This window comes from Sphaerodactylus townsendi, linkage group LG08 (assembly GCF_021028975.2).
Source record: "Sphaerodactylus townsendi isolate TG3544 linkage group LG08, MPM_Stown_v2.3, whole genome shotgun sequence".
Classification (NCBI taxonomy): domain Eukaryota; kingdom Metazoa; phylum Chordata; class Lepidosauria; order Squamata; family Sphaerodactylidae; genus Sphaerodactylus; species Sphaerodactylus townsendi.
The window spans coordinates 112952479-112965717 of record NC_059432.1 but is presented as its reverse complement, the minus strand read 5'-3'; the positions used below and the strand labels follow the sequence as shown (position 1 = coordinate 112965717).

Genomic DNA, 13239 nt, shown 5'->3' with positions numbered 1-13239 from the left:
CTGAGAGAACTGTGACTGGCCCAAACGTCGCCCGGCAGGCTACATGTGGAGGAGGAGTGGAGAAACAAAACCAGTACACCAGATAAGAGTCCACTGCTTATGTGGAGGAGTGGGGAATCTAACCCAGTTCTCCAGTTTAGAGTCCGCCTGTTCCTATCCAGTACACCGCGTTGGAGGTCTCACAATCTGCACAATTTCCAGCAAATCTTAAGGGCCAGAAATGTGAGCATCTGTAGAAGAAGAGGAGTTTGGATTTATATCCCCCCTTTCTCTCCTGCAGGAGACTCAAAGGGGCTGACAATCTCCTTGCCCTTCCCCCCTCACAACAAACACCCTGTGAGGTGGGTGGGGCTGAGAGAGCTCCGAGAAGCTGTGACTAGCCCAAGGTCACCCAGCTGGCGCGTGTGGGAGTGCACAGGCTAATCTGAATTCGCCAGATAAGCCTCCACAGCTCAGGCGGCAGAGCTGGGAATCAAACCCGGTTCCTCCAGATTAGATACATGAGCTCTTAACCTCCTTTGCCACTGCTGGTCCTGTAGAAGGCAAGCCAGATGTTTGAGCCAGATGTTTGGGTTGTCTTGGTCCGCCTGTCACCTGGCAGCTTGAGGGCCGTGCCCTGAACTCCCCTAACCTGCTTGGTCTGTTTTCTCTCCCAGTTGTTACGGACGAGACCCTCAGCTTCATCCAGAGAAGCCGCCGCCTCCTGGTGGTGCTGAGCCCCAACTATGTCCTCCAGGGAACCCAGGCCTTGCTGGAGCTCAAGGCCGGCCTGGAGAACATGGCCGCCCGAGGAACCATCAGGGTCATCCTCGTCCAGTACAAGCCCATCAAGAAGAGCCGCGTCAAGGAGCTGCGGCGGGCCAAGGCGGTCCTCAGCATCATTAAGTGGAAAGGGGAGAAGTCCAGATATCCCCAAGGAAGGTTCTGGAAGCAGCTGCTGGTGGAGATGCCTGTGAAGAGCAGGCCTAGGAACTCCTTGGAAGCACAAGATCTCACCTACTCTTCCCTGGAAAACATCTGAGATGGGGAAGAGGGCCGCGAGTCCAGAGCGGAAGGGAAGGGCAGGCTGGCCAAGGAGTTTGAGCATGGTGGAAAGGAGCAGTGCTCAATCTGAGTGCCCCTCCCCATGCCCTCAAAATTGACCCCCACACACACACAGACTGCGTCTTCTTGCGTATGCTCAGGGCCTCTTTGTCGGTGAGGAGCCTGCAAAGCCAGCGTGTTTTCCATCCAGCGAGGAAGCAGTTTCTTTTCGGGCGGGAGGGATCAGGGCCCATCAGGCGTGGTGGGATCCTTGCGGAGTTCAGGCACACCTGAAGGGTGGACGCTGCCTTTGCCCTGCTTTGCGCTCAAGTCTTCCAGTCTCGCGTGTCAAATGGGGCATTTTTCTTCTTCTCTCGGGACAGGCTGCGTCCTGCCCAAAGCCGCCCTCTCTAGCTTCCAGCACCAGTCTTCAAAACGGGGGTCCGTTTCCATTAATGTTTCCCTCCAAATTAACGGGGATCACTGGTTTGGAGGGACCTTTTGTGGGAACAGAGAGAGGCGGTGGGGGGGGGGGGTCCCAGATCTGTAGCAGCCACACAGGGGAGGGACTCCACAGTCTTGATCATGAGCGAGATTGGTGCAACTGCCTTTCCCTCAGGCTGCTGCTCAATTCTTCTGCCACCCAATCCTTCTGCAGAGGACAAACTCTAGGTTGGCATTGGCCTGGCTCACTGCCTGGCAGTGCCCTATCAAGGGGTTCTTAAGGACACAAGAACATAAGAACGAGCCTGCTGGATCAGACCAGAGTCCATCTAGTCCAGCTCTCTGCTACTCGCAGTGGCCCACCAGGTGCCTTTGGGAGCTCACCTGCAGGAGGTGAAAGCAAGGGCCTTCTGCTGCTGCTGCTCTTGAGCACCTGGTCTGCTAAGGCACCTCAGATCAAGGAGGATCAAGACTGGTAGCCATAGATTGACTTCTCCTCCATTAATCCGTCCAAGCCCCTTTTAAAGCTATCCAGGTGAGTGGCCATCACCCCCTCCTGTGGCAGCATATTCCAAACACCAATCCCACGTTGCGTGAAGAAGTGTTTCCTTTGATTAGTCCTAATTCTTCCCCCCAGCATTTTCAATGGATGCCCCCTGGTTCTAGTATGGTGAGAAAGAGAGAGACATTTCTCTCTGTCAACATTTTCTACCCCATTTTCTTCACGCAGAGCTGGCCAAGATGCCGGCAGATTTCCTCTGGGCAGGGGTCTTCTGTGCCGCAGCCCACCAGCTGCCCCCTGTGACACAACCCAAAAGGATTTATCCCACTGGCTGCAGCTGGCAAGATCTGCCAGTCGACTGCAGCGTGTTCAGCTTTTCAATTTTTGTCCTTGTTTTCTCCACCCACCCACCCCCCTCCTCACACAGACCCAGTGGTGGGATTCAGCCGGTTCGCACCACTTCGGCAGAAACGGTTGTTAAAATGGTGCTTGTAAACAACCAGTTGTTAAATTATTTCAGTGGTGGCGAACCTTTGGCACTCCAGATGGTATGGACTACAATCCCCATCAGCCCCTGCCGGGATTGGCCATGCTGGCAGGGGCTGATGGGAATTGTAGTCCATAACATCTAGAGTGCCAAAGGTTCGCCACCATGGAATTATTTGGATCCCACCACTGTATACAGCTGTTATCAAATGTGCCCATAGAGAACAGGATTAGGGGCTTATTGCTGAAGAGACCCCTGCAATGTGTGGCATATAGCGAGTGAAAATAGGGTTGCTGGCTATGGGTTGGATAATTCCTAAAGATCTGGGGGTGGGGAAAGGGCATAATGCCACAGAGACCCCCACCCTGTGGTGGGATTCGGCCGGTTCGCCCCACTTTGGCAGAACCGGTTGTTAACATGGTGCTTGTAAACAACCAGTTGTTAAAATTATTTGACTCCCACCACTGGAACCGGTTGTTAAATGATTTGAATCCCACCACTGCACAGACCCACAAACATCCCATAGCTCAGGAGCGAGTGGGGCTGAAAAAGATTAACTTGGGGTCGCCACTTAGGATTTGGTTTGTGAATGAGAGGCAGGTGGGATCTGATTGGGGAATAGACCCCATAAGAAATGCCGGGGGGGGGCAGCTTTGCTCTCTGTCAGGAGTAGCGGTGGAGGCTTCAGCCGCGGGAGAATGAACGTCTGACAAGACGGAGGCTGAAACTCGGTTTTTGTGCGGGAGAAACATGAGGAGTCGTGTAGCCGTTGATGCTCCACACGCTCAGAATTAAGTTCAGGGCAGCTTCTGTGCTTTCTCCTCACTACAACCTTGTAAGGTCGGCTAGTCTGAGAGCAAGCAGTTAGTAGGGCTGACATCGGTGTGGCACACAACACAGATCTCGGTGTGGCACACAACCTGTTCCAGTTGTCTGTGAATGGCCCAGGATATCCTTGGCTGAAATAACTGGGAATTTGTGGCTTGGGTTGGCATTGCAGGATAATGGTGCCGGTTCGGTCATGTAAATACGGTGGGTTTCCAAAGCTGTCCAAAAAGAGCCACCGCACACATTGCATCATTCTTGGGGTACCTGGAGATGCTGTGTACGTATGCTCTTTCCCCCATGGTCAGTATGGCACTGACCTTCACTGGAGTCAAGCAAGCAGACTAGTCTGGGAGCCCCAGTTGTGCCGGTGAAACCAGATGTCTTTCTGCTTAACATTTTCAGCTATTTTGACCTGTGTTGTAAAGCTGATAGAAGTTGGGGGGGTTGGGCTGCCTAGGTACAGATCCCCCCCTCTGCCGTGAAAGCAAGACCCTGAGCCACGCAGTCTCAGCGTGACCAACCATGGGGCTTCCGTGAGGATAAAATGAAGGATGGGATGGGGAGGACATTTGGTGCTCTTAGGACAGTGATGGCGAACCTTTTCGAGACCGAGTGCCCAAATTGCAACCCAAAACCCACTTATTTATCGCAAAGTGCCAACACGGCAATTTAACCTGAATACTGAGGTTTTAGTTTAGAAAAAGCAGTTGGCTCCGAGGTGCACATTACTCGGGAGTAAGCTTGGTGGTAGTCATTTGCTTTGCTTTGAAGCAACCGTGCAACTCTTCCAATGGGTGAATCGCGACTCTAGGAGGGTTTACTCAGAAGCAAGCCCCATTGCCAGCAACTGAACTTACTCCCAGGTAAAGGATCACGCTTGAGTTCTTCGCATGAAAATCAGTGGGGTTTAACAGCGCTTAACAGGGTTACCTACACTGCTTCCCCAAAACTAGGTCTTAAGTTTAATGCTGATAATTGAGCCCAGTGGCCTAGGCCAGCCTAGATGTGTGGGGCGGGGGCACTCTGTTTGTGTGTGCCCACAGAGAGGGCTCTGAGTGCCACCTCTGGCACCCATGCCATAGGTTCGCCACCACTGTCTTAGGAGGAAAGTGCACCAAAGTCTAAACGTAGAGCCCAACCTAATGCGCGTGTGCGCACACACAGTTTATGTGTCTTCCGTTGTGCATTATTGCAAAGTTGCACACCTGTAAAGAATGTGTGTGCCTCCTGGCCAGGAGTGTGCCACACTCCTCAGATGCTGACCTCTGCATGCACAGGCCCATCTTGGCCCCCTGTCCTTGGGGCTCTGTTTGCCCCCGAATGAAGGGGATGCATCGTGGAAGCTGAACGTGCGCGCTCCCGCAAGATCACCAGTTCTGTTTGCTCGATTCATTGGTCCGTTTTTGTCTCTCTCTTGTGTTCTGTATTCTTTTTATACCATCTGCATTAAAAAGTGCCACTTGTCGTCTTTTGTTTTGTGTTTCAATAAAATGCTTATTTTGGTATTTTCTGTTCTTGTGTTTCAGTTCCTTTGCCATTTTTCCATGTGTTTATTTCAGTCCCATTTTTCTGTTCCCCCCGGCCTTGGTCACGTTCAGCCCCACTGCAGGCAACACACAACTTCAGTTTGGAAGCTATATCCAATCCAATCCAAAAACCTTTATTAGGCATAAACCAGAAGTACCATACGTTCCAAGTACAAAAACAGGATCATTGTTATATAAATCAGTGGTGACGAACCTTTGGCACTCCAGATGTTATGGACTACAATTCCCATCAGCCCCTGCCAGCATGGCCAATTGGCCATGCTGGCAGGGGCTGATGGGAATTGTAGTCCATAACATCTGGAGTGCCAAAGGTTCGCCACCACAGTTATATATCATGTAGAACATCGATTAAAAATGTAGCAACTGCTTCAGAAATTTCTACATGAGGGCTGTTCAATAGCTTAGACATTTTTAGTTTGTCTGAGAGAAACATAAATTCTAGAGGTAGTAAAGCTCCCAGATCCGTTCTAATATCATCATACCTCGAACGGTAAAGCAGGACATGAGGGATGGAGTCCATAGCGTTGGGACAGTACCGACAGCAACGCTCACTTTGTGGGATGTTAAGGAAACGACCTTGAAGATAGACAGAGGGGAATGAGTTGCACCTTGCTCTGGTCATGACCCATCTGCACTTATAATTAACAAGCTGTTCTAAGTATACAGCAGGGCTAGATTTCGGGGGTGTGATCCCAAAGTATAGAGGGGAACAGGAGCTTTGTGCAGCACTCAGGAGAGACTGGTATTCCTGGTCGTACAGTCTGATCTTTAGATGATGGTAAATTTCCGTGGCGGTAAGCATACGAAGAGACTCCCATGAGAAACCCAAGGAGAAGATTTTTCTTTCAATATGGAGCCACCACTTTGAAAGCTGAAGCTCCCTCATTTCTAGCAAAGATAAACTTTTTGGATCTGTGCAGAAGCAGACGCAGCCCAAACTTAAATGTTACAGCCCATGCCCTAGTCTCTAATAAATGTTGCCCTGATTCCAGACAGAGCACACCGTAAGGGACACAATGTGGGGTGCCAAATATCTTATATAGGAAGTTTGATTGGATATGCTCCAGGCTCTTGTGCCAAGCTTGGATCCAGACAGGGAAACCATACAATAGGTACTGGACCACGTTGGCATAAAGAGAAGCTCTTGTAGCCAAGGGGTACAGTGACTGGGTGCAGCGCCTGATTTATGGGGATGGGGGTACTTTGCCTTCTCCGTAGCAATTCTTCGTTTTGTGGCCCAGGGAAATCACAGCTTCATGGCAAATATCGGGGCTCCCCAGCGGGGATCCTGGTACCTGCCTGTTCCCTTGATGCTGGCCAGACTTTTCAGAAATGGGAGTATAGATGTTGCCAGACAAGGGTTGCCGTTGGCTGTCCTCAATTAAATGAAAGAGTTTTCCACTGGAGTTTTAGGACAGTGATGGTGAACCTTTTCGAGACCGAGTGCCCAAATTGCAACCCAAAACCCACTTATTTATCGCAAAGTGCCAACACAGCAATTTAACCTGAATACTGAGGTTGGCTACAAGGCGTGCATTACTCGGGAGTAAGCTTGGTGGTAGCCAGTGGCTTTGCTTTGAAGCAGCCGTGCAACTCTTCCAACGGGTGAATCACGACCCTAGGAGGGTTTACTCAGAAGCAAGCCCCATTGCCAGCAACTGAGCTTACTCCCAGGTAAAGGATCACGCTTTAGTTCTTCGCATGACCATCAGTGGGGTTTAACAGCGCTTAACAAGGTTACCTACACTGCTTCCCCAAAACTAGGTCTTAGGTTTAATGCTAATAATTGAGCCCGGCGGCCCAGGCCAGCCTAGATGTGGGAGGGGGGCACTCTGTTTGCGCGTGCCCACAGAGAGGGCTCTGAGTGCCACCTCTGGCCCCCGTGCCATAGGTTCGCCACCACTGTTTTAGGAGGACAGGCAAGCAACTGGACTTTCCTTAGCATGTGGTCCTGCCCAGGATCTCCACCTTTTCAGGAGGGGGTAGAGGGGGACATTTGGGGGTGGGCACCTCCAGAGACAGCCATTTGCCATTTCTCAGATTTCCAAAAGCGCCCACCGTTCAGAAAGGGAACTCTTGGTGTACGTAGGAGGTTAAGGAGCAGCAGTGGCGTGGGAGGTTACGAGCTCGTGTATCTAATCTGGAGGAACTGGGTTTGATTCCCAGCTCTGCTGCCTGAGCTGTGGAGGCTTCTCTGGGGAATTCAGATTAGCCTGTGCACTCCCACACACGCCAGCTGGGTGACCTTGGGCTAGTCACAGTTCTTCGGAGCTCTCTCAGCCCCACCCACCTCACAGGGTGTTTGTTGTGCAGGGGGAAGGGCAAGGAGATTGTCAGCCCCTTTGAGTCTCCTGCAGGAGAGAAAGGGGGGATATAGATCCAAACTCCTCCTCCTCCTCCTCCTCCTCCAGTTCAAATCTCCGCAGTGGCTCCAGCTGATTTGCCATCAGGAGGGATCTGGATTCCCCTAGAATTGGCCATCAAGTCTCTGTTTAAAAACCTCCGAAGGAGGAGACTCCACCACACTCTGAGGTAGTGAATTCCACGGTCAAACAGCCCTGACGGTCAAGAAGTTCTTCCTGATGTTTAGGCGGAAACTCTTTTCCTTCCCCTTGAACCCATGACTCCTGGTCCTGGTCTCTGGAGCAGCAGAAAACAAGCTTGCTCCCTCACCAACATGACATCCCTTCAGATGACTTTCATGCCCCCCCCCCTTAACCTCTGCTTCTCCAGACTGAACACCCCCAACTCCCTAAGTCTTTCCTCGCAGGGCATGGACTCCAGACCTTTGACCATTTTGGTCACCCTCCTCTGAACCCATTCCAGCTTGTCCATATCCTTCTTGAATTGCAGTGCCCAGAACTGTACACAATATTCCTGGTGAAGTCCGATCAATGCAGAGTAGAGTGGTACAATTATGTCCCTTGATCTTGACACTATACTCCTATTGATACAGCCCAGAATCGCATTGGCTTTCTTGGCCGCTGCATCACACTGCTGACTCGTGCCTGCATGGTGAAAGGGTCCTCAAAAAATGGCTGTAAGGTAAAAACCAAAGCCAAGGAGTCTGGTGCCGGAGCCTTTCTGTCCAAGATGTGGCTTTCTCTGTGCAAGAAGGCAGAGGGGACGAGTCAGGTGGCCAAGAACCCACCAGGTCCAGCAGAAGAATGGGGAGCAGCTTAAAAGTAAAGTTTCAGGGCCCTCAACTAGTTGTGAGAACTGATTGGCCAGGTCTCACAAAGGTTAGGCTGCGGGTTGTCGCCTTTTTTTGACTCTGTGGGCACATCTGGAATCCTGGCACAGCCCAGCAACAAAATGGCCGCTACAGAACGGCAGCTGCACATGCTGTCACAAAATGGCCGCCACAGCTTAACTGTAGTAGCCCTGTGTAGACCCTTGTGTCGTGTTGGCAACCGCAGCCAAAGCAACACTTTAAAAAACCTCCGGCAGTCAATCAGAAACCTTCCTAGTGGGGTGTAGACAGTGGTGGGGTCCAAAAATTTCAGTAACAGGTTCCCCTGGTGGTGGGATTCAAACTGCGGCGTAGCGCCAATGGGACTGGGCGGGGCACGACGGGGGCGTGGCCGGGCATTCCGGGGGCGGGGCATTCCTGGGCGGGGCTGTGGCAAGGACGCAGCCTCTGCGCCGGTCCTTGGGCGGGAAACCAATGCAAGCAGGCGCAGGCTGCCACACACGCCGGTGCACCTCCTGCTAGACTGCTTCAAGTTCTGCGCCCTACTGCTGAGAGGAGGGGCATAAGTAAAGCAGAAATCACGTGGCAAAATCACCCATTAGTAACCCCCTCTCGGCACACACAAATAATGGGTAACCTACTCTCGGGAACCTGTGAGAACCTGCTGGATCCCACCTCTGGATGTAGAGGTTAAAAGCAGGTGGTTTAATTCCCCACACTTCCACACGAGTGGTGGACTCTTACCTGGTGAAGCGGGTTTGTTTTCCTCCCTCCTGCACACAAAGCCTGCTGGGTGGGGGGGGGGGCCACGATGCCCTGAGCGGAGTGGCGGCGGAGGTGCGGCTGGGCCATCAAGAGGGCGTGGTTGGGGTGTGGCGTGGCTTTGTGGGGCGTTCCGTGGCAAGGTGGGCGACACCGTGGCAGGGGTGCAGGGCAGTTTCCCCTCACTCCGCCTCTGCTTGGCCAGTTCTCTCTGAACTCTCTCAGCCCAACGACCTCACAAAGTGTCTGCTGGGGGGAGAGGAAGAGAAAAGAGCTTGTAAGCATCCTTGAGACCTCTTAGGAGCAGCAGTGGCGTAGGAGGTTAAGAGCTCGTGTATCTAATCTGGAGGAACCGGGGTTGATTCCCCGCTCTGCCGCCTGAGCTGTGGAGGCTTATCTGGGGAGTTCAGATTAGCCTGCGCACTCCCACACACACCAGCTGGGTGACCTTAGGCTAGTCACAGCTTCTCGGAGCTCTCTCAGCCCCACCTACCTCACAGGGTGTTTGTTGTGAGGGGGGAAGGGCAAGGAGATTGTCAGCCCCTTTGAGTCTCCTGCAGGAGAGAAAGGGGGGGATATAAATCCAAACTCCTCCTCCTCCTCCTTCTTCTTATGGTTGAGAAAAAATGGGTACAAATCCAAACTCTTCCTGTTTGGCAAAAGCCCCGCCTGATCCCCCACCCACTTCCTAACATACTTTGAGCAAGTAATTCTTGGTTTGACACAGATTGTAGGAACCTAAAAAATGAGTTGAGGTCTATGGTGAGAGCCTATAAGGTTAAACCCCTTCTGACAAGCTCCTCATAGAAATGAGGAAGGCCGAGAACAAATATAAATCCTCAAGACAAATCAAAAAGGAACAAACTATATTAGATGCTGGGGAACAGCTTAATTTAGCTGTGGGCTCTAAGAATACTGCGCTGTTCTGGAAATTGACATCTAAATGCTCATGAAAACCGTCCTCGGTTGCTACAATCCCTCCAGATGTTTGGGAAACTTGCGATAAAGCTCCTAACATACTTGGCAGGCGCAAGGGAAAATGCTGGGCTCTCTCTCTCTCACTGGGGAGATAAGAACATAAGAACAAGCCAGCTGGATCAGAACAGAGTCCATCTAGTCCAGCTCTCTGCTACTCGCAGTGGCCCACCTGGTGCCTTTGGGAGCTCACCTGCAGGAGCTGAAAGCAAGGGCCTTCTGCTGCTGCTGCTGCTGCTCCCGAGCACCTGGTCTGTTAAGGCATTTGCAACCTCAGATCAAAGAGGATCAAGATTGGGAGCCAGAGATCAACTTTTCCTCCATAAATCTGCCCAAGCCCCTTTGAAAGCTATCCAGGTGAGTGGCCATCACCACCTCCTGTGGCAGCATATTCCAAACACCAATCACACGTTGCGTGAAGAAGTGTTTCCTTTTATTAGTCCTAATTCTTCCCCCCAGCTTTTTCAAGGAATGCCCCCTGGTTCTAGATGATCATGAATGCAGCGGCTCAGGCTAATCTCTGTAGGGTTGAGGGGCCCCAACGTCTGTGGTGCTGCTGCCCCCCCCAAAGAAAAAGAAGACAGTTCCTATGATACCCGGGGGCCATGAGGCTCCATCCTGTTCTATCTGGCAGTCACTAAGTCACATAAAGTCTTTAGGGATGGGGCGGTCTCCTTCACTGATGGGAGTGCTGAGGGCAGTTAGGGCTGCCAACTTCCAGTCGGGACCTGGAGATCTGGAATTGCAAGTGCCCTCCGGGTTACAGCTCCCCTGGAGGGCCAATTCTATGTTATGATGCCCGTCTTCTCTCCTCAGAGCTCCAGGACAAAACCGATCTCTAATTGGTCGATTCCGCGCTTGCGTTATCGACCTAAGTTCGACCTGCGTTCGACCTAAGTGCTCCGCACAACCACTGGGATCGGCGTGGTTTTGTACCAGCTTCGCCCCGTGTAACGGTCAAATTTCCGACTCCAGTTGGGAACGACTACTTTTTCAGGGAACCCCGCTCGAACTCAGCTCGATTCCAGTAAAGTGCGGAATCTCTGGTGCCAGGAGTCCCCCATTCAGCCAATCACAGCTGAGTGTTTCGGGCATGCGTACAGCTGGCCAATCAAAAATCGCCACCTTCGTCCCTCCATTCCTTTGGCAGATTTTTTTATAATGTGTGTGGGGATAGACGGAACATGGCCGTAGAACAGGAGCCAATCGGAATGGAGCACAGGATGATCCCGCTCTCCGAGCTGGGATCAAGCTGGTTGCAGTGGGGAACAACAGTGGCTTCGACCTAGGTCAGTTCCCTTCTCAGGGAACTGGGTCGAGCCTATTTCACTCGTGTGCGGAATCGCCCATTGAGGCCTGGAGAACTCCCGGACTTAGAACGTGCTCCAAAAAACATTTCCCCCTTAAGAAAACGGCCCCTCTGGCAGACCTACTCTATGGCATGCTAACCAGCCGAGATCTCTCTCCTCCACAAACCACACCTTTCTCTGGGTCCACCATAGAATGTCCAGAGTTTCCCAGCCCAGAGTGGCCCCTCCAGATACAGAGGATGCCAACGTGGTTCCCTTGGTGAGGACCACTGGCGTTGGAAGAACGGCTCTCTGACCCTCTCCCTTCCCTTTCAGATATCACGGAAGCCATTTTCGACTTCATCCAGAAGAGCCGGAAGATGATCGTGGTGCTGAGTCCCGACTACTTGCTGGAGAAGAGCATCAGCATGCTGGAGTTCAAACTGGGCCTCCTCTGCCAGAACCACATTGCCACCAAACTGGTCGTGGTCGAGCACCGGCCGCTCCTGCGGGCCCACCCCAGCATCCAGCAGCTGAAGGACTCGGTGGCCTTCGTGACGTGGAAAGGGGAGAGGTCCAAGCGGCCCGGCTCCAAGTTCTGGAAGGCCTTGCGCCTCGCCCTGCCCCTGAGGAGCCTGAGCACCACCAGCTCCCCGTGGAACGAGAGCTGCTCTTCCCACTCCGACGTGAGCCTGGACCACGTCCAGAAGAAGAAAGGCCGCTTGAAAGGGCAGGCTGACGAGCAGGGCTCCCGGTCGGGCATCCCCGTTCAACGAGGGCTGCCCCCTTTGCCCCGAGTCAAGGCCAAAGGCCACCCCAAGCCATTCCTTGCTTGCCGATGTTGCGTGGCCTACTGCGACGGGAACCACAAACTCAGCAGCCAGAGCCATGGGGTGGGCAAGCCCAAGCGGCAGGTGCAGTCCCGCAAGGCCTTTGTTGGGGAACCAACGGGACCCCAGCACCAGACCAGCGCCAAACTCCCTCCTGCAGCCTCACAAACACCAGCCCTTGGTCTCCACCAGTACTCAGACTTGTCCAACAATAATGACTTCTACGTGCTCTAGCCAACGGCTTGCAAGCTCTCCTCCTCAGCCCTCAGGTGCAGAGAGCAGGAGAGGATGACTTCCCCCGACAGTGACAGACAACAACAACCCTGCTTGATATGCAGAGTTGTGCAGGTGACTTGTGTGGGCCTGGTGGGTCAGTCCATCCCACAGACCTTCATGAAGGTAGAGGTGGCCCACCAGCAGCTCCTGGCTCAAAGAACGGAAGAGTTTTAAGTGTTATTTTCAAGTGGTTCTTCAAGGGTCTCTAAATACATGATGGGAATCAGAAATTTTTCCAGGGGAGAACAGAAGAGGGCGAGCAGGATGATCTGAAGGTTGGGGCACCTTCCTTATAAGGACTGGCTGAAGACTCTGGGATTTTTGATTTAGAAAAGAGACGACTAAGGGGGAACACGATAGAGGTTTATAGAATTGTGTACCAGGTAAAGAGAGTCGACACAGAGTCTTTCCCCACTACAGAAGGGAGCTAAGGTCGACTCGGTTCCCTTCAGTGGAGGGCGATTCCAGGCTGTCCCCACAGCAACTGAGTTGGCCCCCTGGAACCAAGCTAAGTGGGCGGGATCATCTTGGTGCCTGTTTCGTTCCTCAATCGTGATTGGCGCTTGTGTTACGGCGGGAAACGGGAGCGTTATTTTTTTTTTACAGTTTTTACAGTTTACAGTTACATGCGCTTTCTGCCCGCCACGACTCTCCCGTTCTGCGCATGCCACAAAAGCGGCTCGTGATTGGTTGAACGGATGAGGTGTCCTTTCGATGCTTCCCCACTTCGAAGCTTGGAAGCGGTATCGACCTTGTTCCGGCAGAAAAGTGTAGTTCATAACTGCGACAAGGATGTTGCAGTTCTGAGTGGGCGGAACTGAGACAAAACAATGTTGAGCTTGGGGGCAGTGGGGATTCACTGAGGCGAACCTAGGTAGAAACCAGTTCAACTCTGTCAGTGGGGAAAGTCCCACACTTTTCCTTCCTCTTCTAAAATGGAAGACATCGGGGGAATCTTATGAAGCTGATGGGCAGTAGATTCAGGACAGGCAAAAGGAAATACTTCTTTGTACCAGGAGTGGTTGAGATGTAGAGGCCGTCAACCAACCTCTAAAATACCAGCCGAGAGGGCAACGTCAGGGG

At 52.4% G+C, this 13239-nt stretch overlaps 1 protein-coding gene across 2 annotated transcripts in view; it reads left to right on the top strand.

The window, feature by feature from the left end:
• Positions 1-12665, top strand: part of LOC125438223 (interleukin 1 receptor accessory protein) — a 50825-nt gene extending 38160 nt beyond the window's left edge. The window contains exon 9 of one of the 2 annotated variants that reach the window (XM_048506486.1): positions 11387-12665. In XM_048506486.1, the coding sequence (XP_048362443.1) occupies positions 11387-12114 (728 nt within the window). In that variant the 3' untranslated portion in view covers positions 12115-12665. Of the gene's footprint in view, positions 1-656; positions 1856-11386 lie in introns of those variants that run through there. The other variant, XM_048506488.1, reaches the window with a different exon arrangement.
• Positions 12666-13239: the final 574 nt, after the last annotated feature.